The sequence below is a fragment of the Polyodon spathula genome, chromosome 31 (assembly GCF_017654505.1).
Source record: "Polyodon spathula isolate WHYD16114869_AA chromosome 31, ASM1765450v1, whole genome shotgun sequence".
In the NCBI taxonomy this organism is placed as follows: Eukaryota; Metazoa; Chordata; class Actinopteri; order Acipenseriformes; family Polyodontidae; genus Polyodon; species Polyodon spathula.
In genome coordinates, this window is record NC_054564.1 from 451,717 (window position 1) to 479,211 (window position 27,495).

At 46.5% G+C, this 27,495-nt stretch overlaps 2 protein-coding genes and 1 long non-coding RNA gene across 3 annotated transcripts; 1 reads left to right on the plus strand and 2 right to left on the minus strand.

The window, feature by feature from the left end:
• Nucleotides 1-7,378: 7,378 nt before the first annotated feature.
• LOC121303116 lies at nucleotides 7,379-10,202 on the minus strand. Its single transcript, XR_005947750.1, has 3 exons — nucleotides 9,742-10,202; nucleotides 8,420-8,548; nucleotides 7,379-7,523 (listed from the first exon to the last, which is right to left on the minus strand). It is a non-coding gene; the product is annotated as an uncharacterized LOC121303116 (long non-coding RNA).
• Nucleotides 10,203-13,059: 2,857 nt separating this feature from the next.
• LOC121303109 lies at nucleotides 13,060-15,957 on the minus strand. The gene is made up of 5 exons (XM_041233570.1): nucleotides 15,811-15,957; nucleotides 14,602-14,660; nucleotides 14,436-14,478; nucleotides 14,129-14,279; nucleotides 13,060-13,716 (listed from the first exon to the last, which is right to left on the minus strand). Exons 2-5 carry the CDS (start codon nucleotides 14,649-14,651, stop codon nucleotides 13,271-13,273), a joined length of 690 nt encoding a protein of 229 aa, XP_041089504.1. The 5' UTR covers nucleotides 14,652-14,660; nucleotides 15,811-15,957; the 3' UTR covers nucleotides 13,060-13,270.
• Nucleotides 15,958-19,491: 3,534 nt separating this feature from the next.
• On the plus strand, nucleotides 19,492-25,976 carry LOC121303111 (interleukin-1 beta-like). The gene is made up of 6 exons (XM_041233580.1): nucleotides 19,492-19,642; nucleotides 21,660-21,704; nucleotides 21,807-21,986; nucleotides 23,419-23,552; nucleotides 24,026-24,252; nucleotides 25,841-25,976. Exons 2-6 carry the CDS (start codon nucleotides 21,698-21,700, stop codon nucleotides 25,875-25,877), a joined length of 585 nt encoding a protein of 194 aa, XP_041089514.1. The 5' UTR covers nucleotides 19,492-19,642; nucleotides 21,660-21,697; the 3' UTR covers nucleotides 25,878-25,976.
• Nucleotides 25,977-27,495: the final 1,519 nt, after the last annotated feature.

The window sequence follows — 27,495 nt, forward strand, 5'->3', positions numbered from 1 at the left end:
TAATCATAACTTAATACCAATACTACTACTATTAATACTGATAATACTACTAACAATACTACTAATAACAATACTACTATACTACTGTAATACTGATGATATATACTACTAACAATATACTACTAATAAACATACTACTCACTAGTAATACCTACTGATCAATTTACTACTAAAAATACTACTATAATACTTACTACTAATATAATCGTAGAATATCATATATTAATTATATATATACAATATATCATTATTATTATTATTATTATTATGATGTCTCAACCCTAAGCTGCATTTGAAGCTCTTTGTAATGGCGCTCCGCTATGAAAGGCGCTGTATAAGATAAAGATTGATTGATTGATTGATTTACCCTCGGAAGCGCTCCGAAGAGAATCTCAGGCCCCTGTGGCTGTTCTACATTAAGAGGAGTTGATGTTTTGTCATGTCGGGCAACGACCAAAAATGATTTTAATAGAGACATCGTTAAGCGAAGTGGAACAGAAAGAGCTGTGATTCTCAGAACTATTTCCTGAGAGTGATCATTACCACGGTTTTTATTTAAAAATCTGACAGCAACACAAAAAAAAAACCAACCCCTGTGTATCACTTGCATTCTCTTAGTTCAGAGTCTGAATTGCAGGGACAGGGTTTGGTAACCTTGCTGGGTGCGTTTCTGCTGTCTGAAAAGATGACTACACCCAGATCGTGCCGATGACGTCCGGATCTTTTGAAAATCTGGAACAAAATGCATCAGAATAAAATGCGTCCCTCATCAGAATAACGAGACGATCGAGATCTGGAGCAAGGCCTTGATAATGCTTGCGCCCCTCCCCCTGTCTCCCAGGAGACTGACTTCAGATCTCAGGGCTGCCCCCCCCCCAACCCCCCTCCTCTCTCTGCCTCTTCGGCTCAGCTTCTAGTTTCCGGTGCAGCCCTGCCAAACGGGGCCCCCCCCCACCACCCCTCCGCTCCGTCACAAAACCGCTTCACTTCAACACTCAACACAACGGCAACGTCAACCCAGCTTCCAGGGTGGCGACCGTCTGATCCCAGGTGGCACCAAACTCCTCTCTCTGTGCTGTGTGTCTCTCTCTATCTCAGTGTCTCTCTCTCTCTGTGTCTAGGGTCTCTCGTGTATCCCAGGAGAGACTGTCTCTGTCACTCTCCTCTCTCTCTCTCTCTCTCTCTCTCTGTCTCTCTCTGTCTCTCTTCTCTCTCTGTCTCTGTCTCTCTCTCCTTTCTCTCTCTCTCTCTCTCTGTCTCTCTGTCTCTCTCTCTGTCTCTCTCTGTCTCTCTCTGTCTCTCTGTCTCTCTCCGCTCTCTGTCTCTCTCTGTTTCTCTCTCTCTCTCTCTCTCTGCTGTTTCACTCTGTTCTTCCCTCTCACAGGCTGTCAAACGGATGCTCATTGGTTTTTAAAAAAAAAATGTTAAGGTCTCTATATCTCGACTTGAGCGCAACTTCCTGCCCACAGAGTAGAGAGAGAGAGAGAGAGAGAGAGAGGGAGAGAGAGAGAGAGTGAAGTCGCTATATCGTTTCTTCTATCTATAGAGCTGAACTCGAGACTGACAGACGAGTGAGAGGGAGAGCTCGCTCTATTTCTCTCGAAAAGCGAGGAAATAGGGAGAGAGAGGGAGAGAGAGGAGAGAGAGGGAGAGAGAGAGAGAGAGAGAGAGGGAGAGAGAGAGAGGAGAGAGAGAGAGAGGAGAGAGAGAGAGAGAGAGAGAGAGAGAGAGAGAGGGAGAAGAGAGAGAGAGCACTGGAGACAGAGATGAGAGAGAGAAGAGGAGAGGGAGGGGGAGAATTCGGTATATAAGCCTATTAGAGCCAGATTTATTCATTAGCTGGGATTGAATGCCAGTTGTCACGTAGGATTGATTTCGTAAAGAACTGCGGCATTTTACCGTGAAGGGATATCTTGAGGATGGTCATGTTTGCAATAATAAAGGTAATGCCTGCTGCTTGCTTGAGAGGATCGGTTGGGTATGCATCTAGAATATAGATGCAAACCCAACCCCTCTCTCTCTCCCCCTCTCTCCTCTCTCCCCCTCTTTCACTCTCCTCTCCCCTTCTCTCTCTCTCTCTCTCTCTCTCTCTCTCTCTCTCTCTCTTTCGCTCTTCTCCCCTCTCTTCAGTTCATTTCCTGTGGTTGCAATCTGCACACTGGATGTTTGATCAAGCGTTGCAAAAGCGGCCTGCGAATCCACACCAGAGAGCTTCCCTACCAAACAACAAAAGACTCATGACTGTGACAAGACTGCTTCAACTAACATTAACACACACGAGGCTTCAGACAGACGTTGCCCCGTTGAAAAGGGCTTTATCCGAGGGTGGTACGACCAGACACCACGTTTTACAAAAGAACCACAGGGGTGTGCAACAAAGCCAGCCAGTCAGTTCGGGGATGGTTTTGTCGGCTTCAATCTCATTTCAATGCCGGCTATCAAGTCTTGCCTCACCTGCATGCGGACAGCCTGACCATGTCACCTTGGCAACAGGAAACAGGAAGCGCGCGCTCTCAGGCAGGAAGCAGGGGCAGAAGCACGCGCCGAGCTTGATGACTGTGTGTCACCCAGACTGCAGTGCGTGTGTGTGTGGGTTTAACAAGAGAGCATCAGCAAGCAACGAGAACAACATCGTCATCACCATCATCATTAGAACAACCAGGCAGCTGGATCACTGCCCACTCACTTTGAACAGTTACAAGAACGCCTCACCCGAGAGACGCAGCACAAGGAGGTTCAGTGACTCGCTCAGGGTCCCACACAGCGAGTCAGTGGCTGAGCTGGGATTCGAACCAGGGACCTCCTGGTTACAAGCCTGTTTCTTTAACCACTGGACCACACAGCTAACGTTGTCACTGTAGATATAATTATTATTATTATTATTTGCACTTGCTGTAAACTACACTGTGTTAAAATATAAAGCTTGCATTGTAACCCTGCACTGCCCTGGAACACCTGTGCGAGTCGCCTTGGATAAAGACGTCTTGATAAAAAATAAATTATATATATATATATATAATTACCGTCAAACGGCTGTGGCGATCTCTGCGATGAAAACTTCAACGAAGACAGACAAGCAGAACAAACAAACAAACAAACACGGTTCTGGCTCTCGTTCCCCGGGTTGTTGCGAGGTCCTGTTTATGAGACAACAGCACCTCCCTGTGACCAGGAAGGAGGGAGAGGTGCGGCAGCCAGTCGGCACTGAGCTCCGGCCCCCAACATGCAAAAAAAAAAAAAAAACAACAGGTATGACAGAGGGAGGAGACTGAGGAGAGAAACGCGACACTGTAACATCACCCGACAGGAAGGCAGAGAAGAGAATGAACCAGCCCCTTCTCAAAGTGAAGCACAGAGAAGAGAATGAACCAGCCCCCTTCTCAAAGTGAAGCACAGAGAAGAGAATGAACCAGCCCCTTCTCAAAGTGAAGCACAGAGAAGAGAATGAACCAGCCCCCTTCTCAAAGTGAAGCACAGAGAAGAGAATGAACCAGCCCCTTCTCAAAGTGAAGCACAGAGAAGAGAATGAACCAGCCCCTTCTCAAAGTGAAGCACAGAGAAGAGAATGAACCAGCCCCTTCTCAAAGTGAAGCACAGAGAATGAACCAGCCCCATTCTCAAAGTGTAGTAAAGCACAGAGAAGAGAATGAACCAGCCCCTTCTCAAAGTGAAGCACAGAGAAGAGAATGAACCAGCCCCATTCTCAAAGTGTAGTAAAGCACAGAGAAGAGAATGAACCAGCCCCTTCTCAAAGTGAAGCACAGAGAAGAGAGTGAACCAGCTCCTTCTCAAAGTGAAGCACAGAGAAGAGAATGAACCAGCCCCTTCTCAAAGTGAAGCACAGAGAAGAGAATGAACCAGCCCCTTCTCAAAGTGAAGCACAGAGAAGAGAATGAACCAGCTCCTTCTCAAAGTGAAACACAGAGAAGAGAATGACTGAACCAGCCCCTTCTCAAAGTGTAGTAAAGCACAGAGAAGAGAATGAACCAGCCCCTTCTCAAAGTCTAGTAAAGCGTAAAGAGTAATATTGATGAGATCCAGCCCTCTGAAATGTCTTTAATATACAGCACTAGACCCTGATATTGATGAGATCCAGCCCTCTGAAATGTCTTTATAATATACAGCACTAGACCCTGATATTGATGAGACACAGCCCTCTGAAATGTCTTTATAATATACAGCACTAGACCCTGATATTGATGAGATCCAGCCCTCTGAAATGTCTTTATAATACACAGCACTAGACCCTGATATTGATGAGATCCAGCCCTCTGAAATGTCTTTATAATATACAGCACTAGACCCTGATATTGATGAGATCCAGCCCTCTGAAATGTCTTTATAATATACAGCGCTAGACCCTGATATTGATGAGACACAGCCCTCTGAAATGTCTTTATAATATACAGCACTAGACCCTGATATTGATGAGACACAGCCCTCTGAAATGTCTTTATAATATACAGCACTAGACCCTGATATTGATGAGATCCAGCCCTCTGAAATGTCTTTATAATATACAGCACTAGACCCTGATATTGATGAGATACAGCCCTCTGAAATGTCTTTATAATATACAGCACTAGACCCTGATATTGATGAGATCCAGCCCTCTGAAATGTCTTTATAATATACAGCACTAGACCCTGATATTGATGAGATCCAGCCCTCTGAAATGTCTTTATAATATACAGCGCTAGACCCTGATATTGATGAGATCCAGCCCTCTGAAATGTCTTTATAATATACAGCACTAGACCCTGATATTGATGAGATCCAGCCCTCTGAAATGTCTTTATAATATACAGCACTAGACCCTGATATTGATGAGATCCAGCCCTCTGAAATGTCTTTATAATATACAGCACTAGACCCTGATATTGATGTGATCCAGCCCTCTGAAATGTCTTTATAATATACAGCACTAGACCCTGATATTGATGAGATCCAGCCCTCTGAAATGTCTTTATAATATACAGCACTAGACCCTGATATTGATGAGATCCAGCCCTCTGAAATGTCTTTATAATATACAGCACTAGACCCTGATATTGATGAGACCCAGCCCTCTGAAATGTCTTTATAGCTATACAGCATGCGTTACCAGAACTCTCTGGTTAATTGATGTGGGGGAGAGACTACACCAGAAATGTTACTACACGAATGGCTTGTTGGTCTTCTGGGGGGGTTAATAGAATGGGCTGACACCGAATGCTTGACGAACTAACCAACAAATAAAAAAATTCTAGACTCTGTGCTTTACAATGCTTCCTATGCTTTACCAGACCTCTCTGTGCTTTACAATGCTTCCCTATGCTTTACCAGACCTCTCTGTGCTTTACAATGCTTCCCTATGCTTTACCAGACCTCTCTGTGCTTTACAATGCTTCCCTATGCTTTACCAGACCTCTCTGTGCTTTACAATGCTTCCCTGTGCTTTACCAGACCTCTCTGTGCTTTACAATGCTTCCCTATGCTTTACCAGACCTCTCTGTGCTTTACAATGCTTCCCTATGCTTTACCAGACCTCTCTGTGCTTTACAATGCTTCCCTATGCTTTACCAGACCTCTCTGCGCTTTACAATGCTTCCCTATGCTTTACCAGACCTCTCTGTGCTTTACAATGCTTCCCTATGCTTTACCAGACCTCTCTGTGCTTTACAATGCTTCCCTATGCTTTACCAGACCTCTCTGTGCTTTACAATGCTTCCCTATGCTTTACCAGACCTCTCTGTGCTTTACAATGCTTCCCTATGCTTTACCAGACCTCTCTGTGCTTTACAATGCTTCCCTATGCTTTACCAGACCTCTCTGCGCTTTACAATGCTTCCCTATGCTTTACCAGACCTCTCTGCGCTTTACAATGCTTCCCTATGCTTTACCAGACCTCTCTGTGCTTTACAATGCTTCCCTATGCTTTACCAGACCTCTCTGTGCTTTACAATGCTTCCCTATGCTTTACCAGACCTCTCCGCGCTTTACAATGCTTCCCTATGCTTTACCAGACCTCTCTGTGCTTTACAATGCTTCCCTATGCTTTACCAGACCTCTCTGTGCTTTACAATGCTTCCCTATGCTTTACCAGACCTCTCTGTGCTTTACAATGCTTCCCTATGCTTTACCAGACCTCTCTGTGCTTTACAATGCTTCCCTATGCTTTACCAGACCTCTCTGTGCTTTACAATGCTTCCCTATGCTTTACCAGACCTCTCTGTGCTTTACAATGCTTCCCTATGCTTTACCAGACCTCTCTGTGCTTTACAATGCTTCCCTATGCTTTACCAGACCTCTCTGTGCTTTACAATGCTTCCCTATGCTTTACCAGACCTCTCTGTGCTTTACAATGCTTCCCTATGCTTTACCAGACCTCTCTGTGCTTTACAATGCTTCCCTATGCTTTACCAGACCTCTCTGTGCTTTACAATGCTTCCCTATGCTTTACCAGACCTCTCTGTGCTTTACAATGCTTCCCTATGCTTTACCAGACCTCTCTGTGCTTTAGAATGCTTCCCTATGCTTTACCAGACCTCTCTGTGCTTTACAATGCTTCCCTATGCTTTACCAGACCTCTCTGTGCTTTACAATGCTTCCCTATGCTTTACCAGACCTCTCTGTGCTTTACAATGCTTCCCTATGCTTTACCAGACCTCTCTGTGCTTTACAATGCTTCCCTATGCTTTACCAGACCTCTCTGTGCTTTACAATGCTTCCCTGTGCTTTACCAGACCTCTCTGTGCTTTACAATGCTTCCCTATGCTTTACCAGACCTCTCTGTGCTTTATTACATGTTGCTGTGGTTTTACGAGAGGAATCTTTTAAAAAATGAGGAAATCGAGTCGAAATTCTTTTTTTTCTGTTTTTTTTTTCTGTTTTTCAAAGTTCTGTTGATTTTTCTTATTTACTTTTGTATTATTATTGTTAAAGTAGAAAGGGCTGTTTGTTTGTTTGTTTGTTTTTTTTCAATGTCCCCGCGCTTACTTCTGTATTTGCTTTCTCGAGTGGTGACCCCCTTTTCTTTTCACGCAGAGGGCGGTTCACGCGTGGCATTTCTGTACTTCCAAAGAAAGACCTCGCTGGTAAATCTGTTTAAACGATTCTGTCTCCCCCTAGTGGACATTGAGAAGGTTGACACTAATAGTTAGGTGACTTGGAATTATTATTATTATTTATTGATTTATGTGTCAGATGCCTTGATCCCAGCCGACTCGCACAGGTGTTCCAGGGCAGTACAGGGTTACAATGCAAGCTTCATATTTAAACACAGTGTAGTTTACAGTAAGTGCAATAATACTAATACTGCTAGAATACAATATGAACTAGGATGCAGCCAGTTAGGATCACAGCAAGTTATATCTGCAGTGACAGATTAGCAGAGCAATAGTTCAAGGATAGCGCATCAGCTGAGGATCCAGTAAAGTGGTGCTGAGGTCAGAGAGTCCAGTGCAGAGCAGGAGGGCCAGAGCAGGAGATCCACAAACGCAGTCTAAACAGGGAGGTATCCGCCTGGTTTCATCAGAGAGTTCCTAGGGAAGAGAAGGAGCAGCAGGGGTGACTCGAGTGTTCAATCCGGCTCACAGAGGATGCTGAAGGATCGTTCGTGCTGCAGTGTACGCTTTTAAAATATGAGTCAGGAGCCGCTGCTGAGCTGAAGCCCTGAGCCACAGACACACAGTACAGGATGAGACAACAGCTTACATCAGTACAACTGTCTTTATAGAGGGGAGAGCCAGCGCCATCTGGCGAATTATCTGTTTATCGCAGGGAACACATTAGCTGCACGCTAGAGGGCGCTGGCGCGTACTTAATAGAAGGAGTGGCTGATCTAGCCCATGTGGCACATGTCCGTGGCAGCGCAGCTGGAACTGAAGAGCAGGGACTGAGCTCGTAATCAAAGCAACACAGACTGGGGGGGGGGGAGCAATGAATCATCTGATCTAATTGATTTCAATTACACTTAGAATCCATAAAAGACCAAATGAGAAAACAGCAACTCCAGTTCGTTTTGAGGTGATATGATTTGCAACTCGAATGAAGATCCCGTCCAGTGAATGAATGGCGTGTCACCCAAACAGAGGGCACTTTCACTCCTCGGTGTTTAGTCGACTAGCCCATGACACCTGAAGAGGGCTCGACAGTGATTCTGGCACCCCCACACTATGACCGTGGGGTTCCCACCCCCCCCCCCCCCACCCCCCCCCCACACCCCCCCCCCCCTGCCCCCCCCCCCCCCCCCCCCCCCCCCCCCCCCCCCCCCCCACCCCCCCCCCCACCCCCCCCCCCCCCCCCCCCCCACCCCCCCCCCCCCCCCCCCCCCCCCCCCCACCCCCTCCCCCCCCCCCCCCACCCCCCCCCCCCCCCCCCACCCCCCCACCCCACCCCCCCCCCCCCCCCCCCCCCCAGTTTAGCCCAGATCACTTACCTTCATCGAAGTTGCTTTCTTTTTACTGTCCTTGTGGTCTCCAACCAGAATCTTTTTGCCTCAACCAGAGCCAGTATCTGCTCCTTTCTGCTTCTCTTAGCTTTTGCAAGATACCGTTGCGAGAGATTTCTGCAAGAGAATGTATCATTTAAAACGGCAGAATTCACAAGAGGATATCCATCCTGCGCGGCGTTATTGTCCTCAGGATACAGCACCAGGTAGCTCTGCTTCTTTTAGATTAAAAAAAAAACAAAAAACTCGGTTTAAACGCTTCAGATCATAGGATGTTTCACTGGAGCCGGATCATGAGGTTCGGCTGTCTGAAGTGGACCCGGCTCGGATTCCACTCGCCCCTCACTGTCACCCAACAGCAGCGCTGTGCGCACCGTAGAGAGGCAAACTAACCAATGAAACTCGACTACGTCACGTTGGCAGATCGATTTCTTAGCAGAGGATTCGGTATGAATAAGTAACTTAGCGATTCTCTTAACTGTTTACCTTGTGCACTACAGGTGCAGGGGGCTTGCCATGAGGATTTCTTGTTTGTCTACCCCCCCCCCCCCCCCCCCCTGGAAATTTGCACCCTGATTAGCTGCACAAAGCCTCGTGTGAAAGACAGGCGCGCCCATGACCCTGTTAAAGCTCGCATATATTGCGTTTTTTCAATTTTAATGGGTTTTATTTAGTTGAAAATGTCTTGTGACCACCAATGCGCCTTTTAAAGCGTGTGCTTTGAAATGCTTTGAAATCATACATTTGTTTACAGGTATACCTGCGTTAAATTTCACTTGCATGCATTACTGTTCACCCTGAGGAAAAAAAAAAGGGGGTCCCAGATTGAAAAAGGGGGTCCCAGACTCAAAAAAGAGGACCCAGACTGCAGATTTGAGAAGCCTCGCCATACAACAGCAGCAATGACGGCACATGGCCACTAGATGTCGACAAACTCCCGCAGCAGGAACTGCATTCAACATTAATAACTGCGCTGAAACTGAGATGATTTTTTTTATTTTTTATTATCATCGTCAGTATTTCCAAGCACGCTTGTCCAATCTAGCCATTACATCCATTGCGTTTGCACTGGCCAACGCTCTCTGAACTGTGATCATCAACGACTCTGCATCACCGACGGCAAGGGAAGCATATTTGCAGGCTCCAGGTTTCGCTTCTATTGATGCATTCCACTGGACATTTACAAAGATTTCAAACCCTTTCTTTTTTTTAAATTATTCATTATTCTCTGCAGGTTTCGGGAGAGGCGCTGGATTTGTATCCCGCACAGAGAGCCATCACGCATCGGTTCGAGCGTGCTCGGTACTTACGCTAAGCTTGAGAGACTGAAGTGGACGACGCGTCCTGCAGCCTCAGTTCCTCTGCACATGGCCACTGGCGAACGCTCATTGGAGTTATTGTTGCTGATAAACCAGTCGCGGAACTGAACTGACTCCAAAGTGATGACGCTGGTGGTGTTGCTTTGGTTTTTCATGTAAAACAAGAACCGGTCCGGGGGGTTGCTGGTGCTGAACGGAACCTGCACTGTCTAAGAAATAAATATAAACACAGAGGTTAGAAGTCCAGTCAGGGTGAAAGGATGCAGTGAACTACTTCCGCTGGTCTGTGGGGTTTTGGTATTAATATTGTTTTTATAAAATAACCTCAAGGCATGATCGATTACTCTGCCAGCCCGTGGGCAATAAACCAATCCCAAATATCAGAGACAGGCAGAGACAGGAGCAAACTGCGCTGCCAGCCAGTGGGGCAAAGGAAAGACTCCATTCAAATTGAAATAAATATATACATTAATAAATACATAAACAATAAAGAAAATAATGTGCGTGTGTCAGTGTCTCTCTCCCTCTGTGTGTGTGTGTGAGTGTCTCTCTCTCTCTCTCTCTCTCTCTCTCTCTCTCCCTCTGTGTGTGTGTGTGTGTGTGGTGTTGTTGAGTGTGAGTGTGTCTCCTCACCACCTCACCACTGTGAGTGACACACTCCAGGTCTACAGAGAGAGTGGGAGACCCCCACACTCACACACACACAGAGCGGAGAGCCACCGTGTGTTTGAATGTGTGTGTGTCTCCCTCTCTCCCTCTGTGTGTGTGTGTGTGTGAAATGTGTCCCCCTCTCTCTCTCTCTCTCTTGTGTCTGTCTCTCTCTGTGTCTCTCTCTCTCCTCTCTCTCTCTCTCTCTCTCTCTCTCCTCTTTCTCTCTCTTCACACTCTGTCACTCTACAAGAGAGAGCTCTCTTTTCGATCTCTCTCTCTCTCTCTCTCTCTCTTCAATACCACACAACACTTGTTCTCTCTCTCTCTCTCTCTCTCTCTCTCTCTTGTGTGTGTGTATGTGTGTGTTCTCTCTCTCTCTCTCTCGCTCTCTAGGAGAGGAGCATGTTGTGTGGTGAACTCTCACATCACCCACAAGCGAGAGGAGAGAGAGCCTTCCTCTAGAGGAACAACACACACACACATCTCTCGCTCTCTCCTCGAGACGTAGGAGATTTGTGTGTGAGTGTGAGAACACACATCTCACCACAAGAGAGAGAGGAGAGCTCTCATCTTGGTGGGAGGTGGTGTGTTCAGTTGTGTGTCTCTCTCTCGTTCTCTCTCTCTCTCTCTCTGTGTGTGTGTATGTGTGTGTTCTCTCTCTCTCTCTCTTGTTGTGTATGTGTGTGATCTACTCTAACACTATACACACAGGAGAGAGAGAGAGGTGTCGTAGTGTGTGAGAGCACCCACATCCACCACAATACCGAGAGAGGTGAGGAAACACACAAACCACAGTGAGTGTTCTCTCTCTCTCTCTCTCTCTCTCTCTCTCTTGTGTGTATTGTGTGTTCTCTCTCTCTCTCTCTCTCTCTCTCTCTCTCTTGTGTGTGTGTGTGTTCTCTCTCTCTCTCTCTCTCTCTCTGTGTGTGTGTGTGTCTCTCTCTCTCTCTCTCTCTCTCTCTGTTCTCTCTCTCTCGTGTGTGTATGTGTGTGTTTCTCTCTCTCTCTCTCTCGCTCTCTCTCTCTCTTGTGTGTGTGGTGTGTGTTCTCTCTCTCTCTCTCTCTCTCTCTCTCTCTCTCTAACGAGAGGAGAGAGGAAACACACATACACACACAAGAGAGAGATGAGAGAGTTCCCGAGAGCTAGAGAGAGAAGACACCAGAGACACTTGTGTTGTTCTCTCTCTCTCTCTCTCTCGCTCTCTCTCTACACACATCTCACACACAACACAAGAGGAGCAGAGAGAGCGAGTGTCGAGGAGAGGAGAGAACACACAGACACACACTGTGTGTCTGTGTTCTCTCTCTCTCTCTCTCTCTCCACACACATTACACACACACAACATGTCTCTCTCTCTCTCTCTCTCTCTCTGGCACACACAACACTGTGTGTGTTCTCTCTCTCTCTCTGTCCCTGTGTGTGTTCTCTCTCTCTCTCTCTTGTGTGTATGTGTGTATCTCACAGTACATGCTCACAAGAGAGCTCTGAGGGTGTGTCGTGTGCGTTCTCTCTCTCTCTGGATCACAAAGAGAGAGAGAGCTCTTGTGGTCTCTGATCTCAACTTGTGTGAGGGAGAAGTTCTCTCTCTCTCTCTCACACCTCTCTCTCACACAAGTGTGTGTGGTGTTTCTCTCTCTTAGAGTGGACTCTGCTCGTGTTGTCTCTCTGTGTGTGTGTGTGTTGTTCTCTCTTCTCAGCACCACACACCACACACACACAGGTCTCTCTAGAACACCACACACACACCCACTGTGTGTTCTCTCGCTCTCTCTCGTGTGTGTGTGTGTGTGTGTTTGTCTCTCTCTCTCGTCTCTGTGTGTGTGTGTGTGTTCTCTCTCTCTCGTGTGTGTGTGTGTCTTGTTAGTCTCTCGTGTGTGTGTGTGTGTGTGTTTTCTCTCTCTCTCGAGAGAACACACACAACACAAACACAAGACACAGTTCTATCTCTCAGAGGAGAGCTCCTCACACATACACTCCAAGCCTGTGTGTGTGTGGAATGTGGTCTGTGTGTGTGGTGTGTCTCTCTCTCTGTTCACTACATCTCACACACACCAACTGTGGGTGTGGTGTGTGTGTGGGCACTCACACTATCAAGTGAGAGGAGAGTGTGTGTTCACACTCACTCACACTCTCTCGCTCCTCTTCTGTCTGTCTGTGTGTGTGTGTGTGTGTCTCTCTCTTCTCTCTCCTGTGTGTTGTGTGTGTGTTCTCTCTCTCTCTCTCTCTCTCTCTCTCTCCACAGAGAGCACAAGAGGGGCAGAGAGAGAGAGTGGAGGTCGAAGTCCTGCCCACTCAACCGCCCCGGCGACGTCCTGTCCTTAATTAATCACGGAAACTCACGCGTCTGAGTGCGCGACCGGGGCTAGGCTCGGGTGACCAGGCCATACATCCACCTCTGGTCGTCTCAGTGACGAGCCCTCCCCTCCCCCTCTCCAGCTAGTCCCTTGCGGGAGGGGGAGGGGGAGAGGGAGAGGGAGAGGGAGAGGAGGGGGAGGGGGGGGAGGGGAGGGGGAGGAGGGAGGGGGAGGGGGGAGGGGGGAGGGAGAGAGAGGTCCCTCTCCCTCTACAGGGAGGGGGGGGGGGGAGGGGTAGGGGGGGGGGGAGGGGAGGGGAGAGGGAGGGGGGGGGGGGGAGGGAGGAGGAGAGGGGGGGAGAGGGAGAGGGAGAGGAGGGGGAGGTGGAGAGGGAGAGGGAGGTTGTTGTTGGAAATTACATTTTCATTTTGTCTTTTGTTGCAGTAATGAGAGTGAGGTCCTGCTTCCTGTGACTCTGCAGCAGCAGTTGGCTGGTTTCCATATTGACCGGAAGGGTTTCTTCACCTGGTCGATCACTCTTATCCGGTTCCATTAAGTCTATTTGTTTTCATTTCTAATCTGTTTTAAACGTTATATTGTTATATCTTCTGGATGGAAAATGGTTCTGCGTGTGCAGAGCTTCAATTTCAGAATCGGGTGTAACCCCCCCCCCCTTACCTTGCTGTGAGAGATCGATTCCCACCAGCATCACGGCTGTCAGCCTGGGGGGGAACAGCAGCACCCATTTATTGTTAATTATGTCGGAGATCGAGTGGGGCTCATCAACGTGTTCCTGGCTCAGCCGGGCAGACTCCCAAGAGCTGTCTGAGCCCTGAGAGCTGTCCGGGTGCCAGGAGATGTCAAGGAACCACGACCTGCCCGAGTACCAGAGGATGTCCAAGTACCATGGGCTGTCCCAGTCCCGAGAGCCGTCCGAGTACCAAAAGATGTCCAAGTTCCAAGGGCTGTCCCAGTCCCGAGAGCTGTCCGAGTCCAGACACGCCTCCAGGACCGTCTGATCTGAGGGGCGAGGCAAGAGGACATTAATAGCCACGCTCTGAATTCTCGCAAGTTGATAATATCTAATTATTATGATGTGTTTGTTTGTAAATAAAAGTTCATTTCGTCACCTTCACTGCAAAGTAACACATTCCTATAAATCAGCGTCACGCGGCTAGGCCTGTTAGGCGTGGAACGAAATGACATCACCACCGTGCAGTGACGTCACTGCTTAGACTAAAACAGCTGTATAATAGCAGGGTGGCTAATCTACCCCATGAAAGCGCCTTAAACACAATCGAAGCTACTGTTAAAGACTGTGATCGATATTTAACACGTTTCTTTCTTCAAGTGCATGAGAGATATTTGTAGCTAAACAATATATTTAATTGATTCAAACTTTTTTTTTTTTTTTTTTCTGGACTGGTCCTACCTTCCATCACGTGTTTCATCAAGGACCCGATCGGTCTCTTCATCTTCTCCACGACCAGGACCAGCGTTACTGCCTGTCTCACCTTGCGCACGTACCCGGACACCCGCAGCTGGAGACCGCTGTCGCACAACGGCCGCTCCACCTGCATTCTCTGCATTCAGAATTTCGAAATAAATGGCACGGCAGGTATATTGTTTAAAGCATATATCCTTATTATAAATGGTGCATGGATAATTACATAATTAAACATTCACAAAATATAACAGAAAGAGAATTCGACTGGATTTGTGTTTACTCAAGCGCTTGCCTTGTCCAGCAGGGGGCAGTCCGCTTCAAAGTCCAAGAAGACACTGCAGAACAGAGACACAGAGCAGGTGAGAACGCCGCTGATCTCTTCGCTGCAATGCCGCAATATGAAAACGCGTTATTTTTGCACAGAAAAAAAAAAAAAAAGTCCTAAACGTCTGTCTTACCTGAAGATTTTTTTGGTCAGGTCAGAAGATAAACATTTGTTGTTGCTCATTTTCGCAAACTACACAAGGAAACAAACAAAAACAAAAGTTTTAAGTCGAATTAAAACCTACAAGCTTAGATGTGAATACTGTGCAGAGTCACGGGCCGATTCCGCTGGTACGAGGCACGTCTTCATGGCGGGTTTTGCGGTTCTCTTCAGCACAGACCCCCGCAGTTATATTCTGAGTGCGCGATTCATCCTGTAGTTTAGAGAGAAGCTGCTGGGTGCTGCTGCGGGCACCAAAATAAACCACAGCAAATCAACGTGCTTGCATTTCTGATTCAATAATAATAATAATAATAATAATAATAATAATAATAATAATAATAATAATAATAATAGTACCATCTGACAGACACGTCTTGACACTTGAGAAATTCGCATTAAAGACTTTCTGAGATCGCTTAACCCTAAGGACCAAAAAGGATAGTCATCCTGGTTGGATCAGTGGTTAACCCTGTTCGTTTATGATTAAAACATAGTTTAGTTCTGGATGCAAAGATGCTCGCAAAATAAAATAGAGCAGGCGAGTGGAACACGTTCTTATGACGTCATACTTGCTGAAATTCTGACAGTTGAATGCAGTTCAAAACTGAACACGTGATTTGCATCCTAGTTAAACATGTTAAATACGCAATCGCAAAGCTAGCGCAGTTAACAGTGTAACATTGCCGGCTGCCAAAAAGCGGCTTGCCGCTCAGAACTGAGATCAGAGTACGCTGAATCCAATGGCTTAATTATTCAATAGTATTTAAATAATTCACAAGGCGCATACCTGCTTGCTCTTGTAGAAATGTTAACGCAGTCCAATGTAATATATATATATTAGCGCAAATACACCCTTAACCGTGCAGCAAATGACGTCCCAAGCAGATTGGTAGATTCAAACAGACTGGAGCGCATTTCAGCAAGACATCGCGCAGCAAACACAGGAGCGATGAGAATGATTACATTGACTGGGTCACTATATTAACACTTTACTATAGAATATACCAATGCTACAATAATAATATTAATACTAATACTAATAATCAGAGTGATGATAATAATATCAATACTAATAATAATATTGATGATAATATCAATAGCGCTCCTAATTGCAATGCTGGCGCTCGTCATGTTAATGTTGATAGCAGCAGCAGCCCGAGCGCAGAAGGAGTTCCTGTACCTGAAGTCGCGCTGGGTGTCGTTATGCAGTATATTTCAGGGCAGCTGCGTCGCTTCGCCTTGCTTTGCTTGCGGTATTGTGCTCGGTTTGTTCCGCTGCTATCGCTCTGTGGATCTGCTCTGCGTTTCTCTCTCCGGAGCGACTCTATATATTTAATGCGGTAAATTCCGCGGGGGGAGCCTGGCGTGGCGTGGCTTGGCGTGGCTGACCTCATTAGTACATTCCAATCATTAATTATTGCAACATTCACACACAGCATAACGCCTGCTTGTGTTTGTACACCTTTTCTGTATATAAACATAACAAAACAGGCTTCGTTTGTGTAGCACACCATATGAGATCGCAACCTGTTGATAAGCGACGCATCTTTAACAAATCTTCGCAGGCTGTGTGGTCCAGCGTTTAAAGAAACGGGCTTGTAATTAGGAAGTCCCGGGTTCAAATCTCAATTCAGCCACTGTGTGTGACCCTGAGCAAATCATTGAACCTCCTTGCCCTCCTTATATAATATAGATTCGATTGCATTAGAATAATGGAGATAATAGAGGCGGCGACGAGTATTTCGGTAATATATACAGTATATATTCGGGGAAATGAAAGTGGAAAAACAGGTTTGTATGTTTTGTTCTTTCTGCAGTGCTAATAACAGTCATTCATAATTACAGGGTGGCATTCGACGAAACGGCCCGTGTGTGTGTGTGTGTGTGTCATGTTTATTTGCTTATATAGCGCCTGTCATATGCAGTATCTTAAAACGCTTTACAAGCCAATAAAAACACACATGACAATAAAACGAATGTGACACACACAGTGACACACACACGCACTGATACAGACACTAATGCAGACACAGAGACGGACACACACACACAGACACACCGCAGTCGTTCTCAGTGCTGCACAGTTTCAGTTAAGAGGCTCGTATTTCACTGTCATGCATGATACAGGGTGAGTCGTTTCGCACAGTGTCGCTCTGTAATTATGAGTGATTATGAATGATTATGAATGATTATTATGAACACGACACACAAAAAAACCCCCAAAAAACCCACATAAACAAGCAACTATTTTTCCAGTTTCACTCAATGTAATCTTTATAGATTATATACTTCTTTTAATTGTAATACTCCTTCCCGCCACTGTTATCTCCTTCTACCCTTCCAGTATTGTAATGCACCTGAATGTATCACAAGTCTCCTGAAATACTTTGTTTTTTTCCAGATATTAAAACATATTAAATGTTTAAAAAGAAAAGAAAATTAATGTATAGGGAAGCATTGTAAAGCACAGAGAGGTCTGGTAAAGCATAGTAAGCATTGTAAAGCACAGAGAGGTCTGGTAAAGCATAGGGAAGCATTGTAAAGCACAGAGAGGTCTGGTAAAGCATAGGGAAGCATTGTAAAGCACAGAGAGGTCTGGTAAAGCATAGGGAAGCATTGTAAAGCACAGAGAGGTCTGGTAAAGCATAGGGAAGCATTGTAAAGCACAGAGAGGTCTGGTAAAGCATAGGGAAGCATTGTAAAGCACAGAGAGGTCTGGTAAAGCATAGGGAAGCATTGTAAAGCACAGAGAGGTCTGGTAAAGCCCAGGGAAGCATTGTAAAGCACAGAGAGGTCTGGTAAAGCATAGGGAAGCATTGTAAAGCACAGAGAGGTCTGGTAAAGCATAGGGAAGCATTGTAAAGCACAGAGAGGTCTGGTAAAGCATAGGGAAGCATTGTAAAGCACAGAGAGGTAAAGCACAGGGAAGCATTGTAAAGCACAGAGAGGTCTGGTAAAGCATAGGGAAGCATTGTAAAGCACAGAGAGGTCTGGTAAAGCATAGGGAAGCATTGTAAAGCACAGAGAGGTCTGGTAAAGTATAGGGAAGCATTGTAAAGCACAGAGAGGTCTGGTAAAGCATAGGGAAGCATTGTAAAGCGCAGAGAGGTCTGGTAAAGCATAGGGAAGCATTGTAAAGCACAGAGAGGTCTGGTAAAGCATAGGGAAGCATTGTAAAGCACAGAGAGGTCTGGTAAAGCCCAGGGTAGCATTGTAAAGCACAGAAGTAAAGCAGCTCTTAAAACACACAAGGGTACATTTATAGTCTAGCCAGAGGAAAAGCAGGAGGGGAAAATGCAAAAGGGAGCAGGCAGGCGAACTGCTGTAAACTTTGACAAGAGGACAGGGGGGCAGAGATTTAAATAACTTCCAGTCACACGTTCTAGAGCTTCTGTTTCTAAACACGTCACAGGTTCTAGAGCTTCTGTTTGTAAAAACGTCACACGTTCTAGAGCTTCTGTTGGCTGTGTGTTCCGCCGATGTGATTCCTTTCAGAATGCGATTGATCCCTGTTCATCCTCTCGTGTATCTCAATCCCAGCTGAGAAACGCGCTCATAGTAACACGGATTTAATTGACGAGGCTTTGCTGTGAAACGACTAAACGGGCTTTTAAATCGCAAGTCTTCCTTTGCCATTTCAAAACAGGAGCGTCTCGTCTTTATTCATGTGAACACCGTCACGCAGAGCGACTGCAATAAAGAGCGAGCAGCACAAAGTACTGGAGATTTCACTATAGCTTTTAAAATAAATAAATATATATTTTAAAAGCTGATTGAAAACTCCAGTACTTTGTGCTGCTCGCTCTTTGTTTATTTAGCTGACGCCTTTATCCAAGGCAACTCACAGAGGGTGTGTGCGCTATGCGTCAGCTGCAGAGTCACTTCCAACAATGTCTCACCCGAGAGACGCGGCGCAAGGAGGTTCAGTGACTCGCTCAGGGTCTCACACAGTGAGTCAGTGGCTGGGATTTGAACCCGGGACCTGCTGTATACAAGCCCGGGTCTTTAACCGCTGGACCGCACAGCCTCCGCAGATTCCGTAAAGATGCGTCGCTTATCAATATGTTGAGATCTCATATGTGCTACAGATTTTACGTTTATATACACAAAAGGTTGAAATGATTAAAAAAACTGTGTGTCAGTGTGTGTGTGTGTGTGTGTGTGTGTGTGTGTGTGTGTGTGTGTGTGTGTGTATGTGTGTGTGTGGTTTTGTTTGTGGTTGTGTGTGGTGTGTATGAGTTTGTATGTGTGCGTGTGTTTGTATGTGTGTGTGTGTTTGTGTGTGTGTGTGTGTGTGTGTGTGGTGTTGTGTTGTGTGTGTGTGTGTTTGTGTGTGTGTGTGTGTGTATGTGTGTGTTTGTGTGGTTGTGTGTGTGTGTGTGTGTGTGTGTGTGTGTGTGTGTGTGTGTGTGTGTGTGTGTGTGTGTGTGTGTGTTGTGTGTTGTGTGTGTGTGTGTGTGTTGTGTGTGTGTGTGTTGTAAACACACACACACACCAACACACACACACACACACCTTTGTGTGTGTGGTGTGTGTGTGTGTGTTTGTGTCGTTGGTGTGTCACACACCCCAAACACCAAACATAGGTTGTGTGTGTGTGTGTGTGTGTGTGTGTGTGTGTGGTTGTGTGTTGTGTGTGTCTGTGTGTATCCAGTCGTTTGACGAATTGACAGATTTGGAATAATAATCAATAAATGCCCATACTAAAAACACAAGCAGATGTTATGCAGTGCGTGAATGTTGCAATAATTAATGATTGGAATGTACTAATGAGGTCAGCTCGAGACGGGGCGGGGAGGGGTCGGGGCGGGGGCGGGGAGGGGCGGGGAGGGGCTTGGGGCGGGGCGGGGCGTTCGCCGGATATATAGAGTCTCTCCGGAGAGAGGAACGCAGAGCAGATCCACAGAGCGATAGCAGCGGAACAAACCGAGCACAATACCGCAAGCAAAGCAAGGCGAAGCGACGCAGCTGCCCTGAAATATACTGCATAACGACACCCAGCGCGACTTCAGGTACAGGAACTCCTTCTGCTGCTATCAACATGACGAGCGCCAGCATTGCAATTAGGAGCGCTATTGATATTATCATCAATATTATTATTAGTATTGCTGTTATTGATATTATTATCATCACTCTGATTATTAATATTATTATTGTAGCATTGGTATATTCTATAGTAAAGTGTTAATACAGTGACCCAGTCAATGTAATCATTCTCATCGCTCCTGTGTTTGCTGCGCGATGTCTTGCTGAAATGCGCTCCAGTCTGTTTGCTGCACGGTCAGGTTGCGACGCTGCCCGGCTGTATTCGCTCCTATCGACACCTCCAAGCGCCGTGATGTTCTCGCCGTGATGCTCACTGTGCGCATTTCTGATTAAAATCTGTTTTGTTGAACAAACTTTGATTTGTTTCTGGTCAAACAGAAAGCACGACGGTTCAGTATTACCGCTGTTCAAGGAACCCAGCGCAGCTTCTATAGAGAGGTGATGCCATCGCGCAATTAACAGAAATGAATTCTCATTAGCGCTATCGGGTCACGTTTTAAATAACCACACTTAGAAGTGATTAAGATCTGGTTACGTTTTTAACTCGGCCCGTGTACAATCCGGCCAGTCGTTTCTGCATTTTAAAATTGGAAGAAAGAAGAAGAAAAAAAAGGGGGGGGGGAATACTCGATTTTCTTTTTCGGTTTTTCATTAAAAAAAAATAATAATTGGACTCTTTTTTTCATTTTCCAGTTTCTGAGTTTAAAATAGAAAAACGGAATCGGCCTTGCTTTCCCTGTTTTTTCACATCGCTTTCAGCAGCGTATTCGCAATGGAAAAATCTGCAAATCAAAAATAAATAACCCAACCCATTCGCTCTTAGAAAGTTTTCTCCCGATTGGATTGCAAATACCCCCCCCCCCCCCCCCCAACTCTTGCAACATGTTTTCCACAACATTGTAAATGATAGAAATTTTTATATATATATCAAGACTGAAATTTTTTTTTGTTGTTCGGAGTTGTTAGCCCGGTCGACAGGGACACAGGGGCGTGTAATATCTTGCTACATTAGTTATTGAAGCGGCGGACACGAACTGCGTTTTAAGAACACTAAAAACACCTCCACAAGTTGGACCACCCGGGTTGGTATTGTCATGGGCTGACTATTAATTAATTTTGTTTTAACTCCTAATAAATATGCCATATGCCACAGGCCATATATATATCTATTAATACTAAGTCTCGTATCGATACATAATTATCTATGTAATATATATTAGACAGTGCGTTTTAATAACACTAAAAACAAAACGCCTTCACGCACAAGGGGGGGTAAATCCACGCGCGGTTCTGTTTGTATCCGGCTGTATAAATTAATTTTATAACCCTTTGACCTAATATATCAGCATATCGTGTCACATATATATATATATATATATATATATAATATATATATATATATATATATATATATATATATATATATATATATATATATATATATATCAATGTTTCATAGGCGTCTTTTGCAGAGTTGCGGCCCTGCGGGACCATGGGTACGAGTAGAGCACGCCTCGGGGTTTCATTTTTAAATGGGTTGGGTTATTTATTTTTGATTTGCAGATTTTTCCATTGCGAATACGCTGCTGAAAGCGATGTGAAAAAAAGGGAAAGCAAGCCCGATTCCGTTTTACTGTTTTAAACTCAGAAACTGGAAAATGAAAAACGGGGCAATTTTTAATTTTTTTTTTTTTTTTTTTTTTAATGAAAAACTGAAATAGAAAATCGAGTCGTTTTCCGATTTATTATTATTATTTTTTTTTTTTTTTCAGATTTCCTATTTTAGAAAGCAGAAACGACTGGCCGGATTGTACGCGGGCCGAGCTAGCTGTCACTCTGCCTGATATCGATTACATGCGTCTATTATTGAATACTAAACATAATCGATGCAGTTCTGCATGGCCATCGAGCCTGGCACGGTCCAGCACATTTTAGCAGTTTGCTCATGCTGTCCGTGTTTACAATGCAATTTACTTTCTCTAGGAAACGCTGACGTTTCGGTGATCTCTATAAAGCAGGCGATGGAAGGTAGGACCACACTTCCACTAAAAATAGTTTTAATCAATTAAATATATTGTTTAGCTCCAATGCAGAGCGTGGATCGTGATGTTCTCTTGCCCCGCCCCTCAGAGCACGTGGTACCGGCCTCGGACAGCTCTCGGGAATCGGGCCTGCTGAGACGGAGACACAATGGCGAGCCGATCTCGATCAGCGACTCGAGTAGCAAGTACTGGGTGCTGAGCGAGCTGAACCAGCGCGGCCCGGAGCTGACTGCCACGATGCTGCAGCTTTACAGCATCTCACAGCAAGGTAAGGGGGCGGGGCGGGGCGGGGCAGGGGCAGGGCGCAGCTGCAGCTTTACAGCATCTCACAGCAAGGTAAGGGGGCGGGGCGGGGCGGGGCAGGGGCAGGGCGCAGCTGCAGCTTTACAGCATCTCACAGCAAGGTAAGGGGGCGGGGCAGGGGCAGGGCGCAGCTGCAGCTTTACAGCATCTCACAGCAAGGTAAGGGGGCGGGGCGGGGCGGGGCAGGGGCAGGGCGCAGCTGCAGCTTTACAGCATCTCACAGCAAGGTAAGGGGGCGGGGCGGGGCGGGGCAGGGGCAGGGCGCAGCTGCAGCTTTACAGCATCTCACAGCAAGGTAAGGGGGCGGGGCAGGGGCAGGGCGCAGCTGCAGCTTTACAGCATCTCACAGCAAGGTCACAGCTTTACAGGCAAGGTAAGGGACGGGGCGGGGCAGGGGCAGGGCGCAGCTGCAGCTTTACAGCATCTCACAGCAAGGTAAGGGGGCGGGGCGGGGTGGGGCAGCTGCAGCTTTACAGCATCTCACAGCAAGGTAAGGGGGCGGGGCGGGGCGGGCAGCTTTAGGGGCAGGGCGCAGCTGCAGCTTTACAGCATCTCACAGCAAGGTAAGGGGGTGGGGCGGGGTGCAGCTGCAGCTTTACAGCATCTCACAGCAAGGTAAGGGGGCGGGGCGGGGCGGGGCAGGGGCAGGGCGCAGCTGCAGCTTTACAGCATCTCACAGCAAGGTAAGGGGGCGGGGCGGGGTGCAGCTGCAGCTTTACAGCATCTCACAGCAAGGTAAGGGGGTGGGGCGGGGTGCAGCTGCAGCTTTACAGCATCTCAGCTGCAGCTTTACAGCATCTCACAGCAAGGTAAGGGGGCGGGGCAGGGGCAGGGCGCAGCTGCAGCTTTACAGCATCTCACAGCAAGGTAAGGGGGTGGGGCGGGGTGCAGCTGCAGCTTTACAGCATCTCACAGCAAGGTAAGGGGGCGGGGCAGGGGCAGGGCGCAGCTGCAGCTTTACAGCATCTCACAGCAAGGTAAGGGGACGGGGCGGGGCGGGGCAGGGGCAGGGCGCAGCTGCAGCTTTACAGCATCTCACAGCAAGGTAAGGGGGTGGGGCGGGGTGCAGCTGCAGCTTTACAGCATCTCACAGCAATGTAAGGGGGCGGGGCGCAGCTGCAGCTTTACAGCATCTCACAGCAAGGTAAGGGGGCGGGGCGGGGTGCAGCTGCAGCTTTACAGCATCTCACAGCAATGTAAGGGGGCGGGGTGGAGCTGCAGCTTTACAGCATCTCACAGCAAGGGGCTGTGGCGGGGCTGGGTTGACAGCCACGGTGCTGCAGGCATACATAGCTATATTGGTTGTTATCAGTCACTTACAATAGGACCTTGGTCTCATACATGCAACATAACGCAAAATGAAAATGTAATTTCCTACACCCCCCCCTCCCCCCCAGTGACTCTGCTCGTCTCCACCTACATACCGCAGAGCCATCCCGGCTCGGGGCAGCTGATGGTTCTGGGCATCAAAGGCACTAATTACTTCCTGTCCTGCAGAGGCCCACCCAACTCGCCCGTCCTGAAGCTGGAGGTGAGAGAGAGCGAGAGAGAGAGAGAACACACACACAGACACTCGCAGAGAGAGAGAGAGAGACACACACAGACACACACACACACTGAGACACACACACAGACACACACAATGACACTGACACATGCGCTGACACTCACACACACTCACACACAGAGGGAGAGAGACACTGACACACACACATTATTTTCTTTATTGTTTATGTATTTATTAATGTATATATTTATTTCAATTTGAATGGAGACTTTCCTTTGCCCCACTGGCTGGCAGCACAGTTTGTTTCTGTCTCTGCCTGTCTCTGATATTTGGGATTGGTTTATTGCCCACGGGCTGGCAGAGTAATCGATCATGCCTTGAGGTTATTTTATAAAAACAGTATTAATACCAAAACCCCACAGACCAGCGGAAGTAGTTCACTGCATCCTTTCACCCTGACTGGACTTCTAACCTCTGTGTTTATATTTATTTCTTAGACAGTAGCGGATCCGGAGAACAGCCTGAAGACGATCAGCATGAGCAGCGACACGGCCCGGTTCCTGTTTTACAAGCGAGACAACAACACATCCTCCACTTTGGAGTCGTTTTTGTACCCCGGCTGGTTTATCAGCAACCACAGCTGTAATGAGCGTTCGCCAGTGACCATGTGCAGAGGAATAACGGCTGCAGGACGCGTCGCCCAGTTTCATCTCTCACGCGTAACGTAAGTACCGAGCACGCTCGAACCGATGCGTGATGGCTCTCTGTGCGGGATAAAAATCCAGCGCCTCTCCAGAAACTTGCAGAGAATAATGAATAATTTAAAAAAAAGAAAGGGTTTGAAATCTTTGTAAATGTCCAGTGGAATGCATCAATAGAAGCGAAACCTGGAGCCTGCAAATATGCTTCCCTTGCGTCAGTGATGCAGAGTCGTTGATGACACGGTCACAGTTCAGAGAGCGTTGGCCAGTGCAAACGCAATGGATATAATGGCTAGATTGGACAAGCGTGCTTGGAAATACTGAAGATGATAATAAAAAAAAAAAAAAACATCTCAGTTTTAGCGCAGTTGTTAATGTTGAATGTAGTTCCTGCTGCGGGAATTTGTCGACATCTAGTGGCCATGTGCCGTCATTGCTGCTGTTGTATGGCGACGGTTGCTGCTGTTGTATCGCTACAATACATTTATAATTTTAAATATCAGCTGCTTAAAATTGCACCAAAACTCTGTAAATGGATCTGATCAAACCCGTCCGCTGCTTCTCGTCTCAGTTCAAACAGACGTGTGAAAACCTTTCCAGGGGAAAGCCGCCGCGCTTTAGTTGTGAGACCGCAATTGTTTGGCAACATGCTGAATCCGAGTCACCAGACAGCTGCTCTTTCCCGTCACGGCTGCGGCACCATGCAGTATATACCGGAAAATAGAGCGCGCCCAGCCCGGCCCAGCCCGGCATCTTTAACTCTCTCGCACCGCTTTGTAGTTTTCCCGTAGATTCAGCGAAACAATTGAAACGTGACATTTCGAAATCTAACCTGAAATACTGCTGTTGTGACTTCCTGTAGACTGTTTTGCAGTTTCTCTTTTATTACACGATTCTAATTAAAAGATCAAAATTATGTTCATATAGTGGTTTTTTTTTTTTTTTTTTTTTTTTGTAATGATATAAAATTTTAGCTGATGCTGAAAGTTTGGCCGCAGCTGTGCGTGTATGGTGATGTCATGATGTTCAGAACGTTGATTTTCTTCAGCGCTGTGACGTCACAGCGGACCGCAAACGCGTTACAGCCCGCAAAATAAAACTTCAATGGACGATCTCTGTTTGGGTGACTGTGTGCACACGCCATTCATTCACTGGACGGGACCTTCATTCGAGTTGCAAATCGTGTCACCTCAAAACGAACTGGAGTTGCTGTTTTCTCATTTGGTCTTTTATGGATTCTAAGTGTAATTGAAATCAATTAGATCAGATGATTCATTGCCCCCCCCCCCCCAGTCTGTGTTGCTTTGATTACGAGCTCAGTCCCTGCTCTTCAGTTCCAGCTGCGCTGCCACGGACATGTGCCACAGGGGCTAGATCAGCCACTCCTTCTAATAAGTACGCGCCAGCGCCATCTAGCGTGCAGCTAATGTGCTCCCTGTGATAAACAGATAATTCGCCAGATGCCGATGTCTGTGGCTCAGGGCTTCAGCTCAGCAGCGGCTCCTGACTCACATTTTAAAAGCGTACACTGCAGCACGAACGATCCTTCAGCATCCTCTGTGAGCCGGATTGAACACTCGAGTCACCCCTGCTGCTCCTTCTCTTCCCTAGGAACTCTCTGAAACCAGGCGGATATCTCCCTGTTTAGACTGCGCTTGTGGATCTCCTGCTCCACCCCTCCTGCTCTGCACTGGACTCTCCTGACCTCAGCACCACCTTACTGGATCCTCAGCTGATGCGCTATCCTTGCACTATTGCACTGCTAATCTGTCACTGCAGATATAACTTGCTGTGATCCTAACTGGCTGCATCCTGGTTCATATTGTATTCTAGCAGTGTTAGTATTATTGCACTTACTGTAAACTACACTGTGTTTAAATATGAAGCTTGCATTGTAACCGTGTAGTGCCCTGGAATTTCGACTCGATTTCCTCTTTTTTTTATTTTCTTGATTCTGACCTTTTAAGATTCCCATCCTAAAACCACAGCGAAGTGTAATAAAGCACAGAGAGGTCTGGTAAAGCATAGGCAAGCATTGTAAAGCACAGAGAGGTCTGGTAAAGCATAGGGAAGCATTGTAAAGGACAGAGAGGTCTGGTAAAGCACAGGGAAGCATTGTAAAGCACAGAGAGGTCTGGAAAGGCATAGGGAAGCATTGTAAAGCACAGAGAGTTGCTTGTATCAAGCGTGTGTGTCTGGGTCAGTGTGTGTGTTTATTTATGTGCGCACCTGTGTGTGTTTGTGTAGTGTATGTGTACAGTGTGTGTATATAGTGTGTGCGTGCATAGTGTGTTTGCGTATAGTGCGTGTGTAGTGTATAGTGTGTGTGTAGTGTGTGTGCGTGTATAGTGTATAGTGTAGTGTGTGTGCGTGTGGAGTGTGTGTGCGTGTACAGTGTGTATAGTGTGCGTGTATAGTGTGTGTATAGTGTGCGTGTGTAGTGTGTTTATAGCGCTCGCTGGGTTAAAGTCCTCTTCAGGAATGCCGATGAGGACAGGGTTCCACTCCCTGTCGTGTTGAAGAGAGGTTCCAGTAACAGTGCAGCTGAACGTCGCGCAGCTCCTGCTCTTCCCTCACTGTGTTTACAAGAGCAAGGGTACAGGGAATGCGGTCACACACACTGGAAACGGGCGTGTGGGTGTGAGAGGGTGTGCCAGCCTCACTCTGCCTAGGGACCGGGAGGAGAGATCCGGTAAAACTGGTTCCTGGGAATTCCCGGCTCTTCACTTCTGGAAAAGGGAGAGTGGAAGGATCTGGGTTTGAAAAATTCAGAGCGGGATCTCGCATCATTCCTTTAAAATAACGCATCCCGATTATATACAGGGTGTGTACTATTATTAATAATAATAATAATAATAATAATAATAATAATAATAATAATCATTTTATTTTGCATAGGGCCGAGTGCGTTTTTTTTACAATATCTGCCGACTATTGAGAGCCAGCGTTTATTATGTAACATCACAACATCTTCAAATGTAAATGTAAAACTAAATTGCCAAAATGGTTTAATAGATCAATAAAAAAAAATATTCAGCGAAAAAAGGCACTTCATAGAGCATTAAAAAAGGACCAAAAAGAAAGTACGCAGAAAGAGTACACAGAACTGCAAACGCAAGTCAAAAAGGAAGTTAGAAAGGCCAAGAGAGAAATAGAAATGAACATTGCTAAGGGAGCTAAAACCAATTCCAAAATGTTTTTCCAATATTACAACAGCAAGCAAACATTCAAAGAGGAGATTAAATGTTTAAGAGATACAAATGGCA

Bases quoted from the DNA above. Each gene is read 5' to 3' on its own strand.
- LOC121303109 (XM_041233570.1), bottom strand. From the start codon at position 14,651: ATGAGCAACAACAAATGTTTATCTTCTGACCTGACCAAAAAAATCTTC. The intron at 14,280-14,435 runs GCAAGCGCTTGA...TTCTGAATGCAG, and splicing joins ACTGCCCCCTGCTGGACAAG to AGAATGCAGGTGGAGCGGCC. The intron at 13,717-14,128 runs GTAGGACCAGTC...CTCGCCCCTCAG, and splicing joins GATGAAACACGTGATGGAAG to ATCAGACGGTCCTGGAGGCG.
- LOC121303111 (XM_041233580.1), top strand. The intron at 21,987-23,418 runs GTAAGGGGGCGG...CCTCCCCCCCAG, and splicing joins TTACAGCATCTCACAGCAAG to TGACTCTGCTCGTCTCCACC. The intron at 23,553-24,025 runs GTGAGAGAGAGC...TTTATTTCTTAG, and splicing joins CGCCCGTCCTGAAGCTGGAG to ACAGTAGCGGATCCGGAGAA.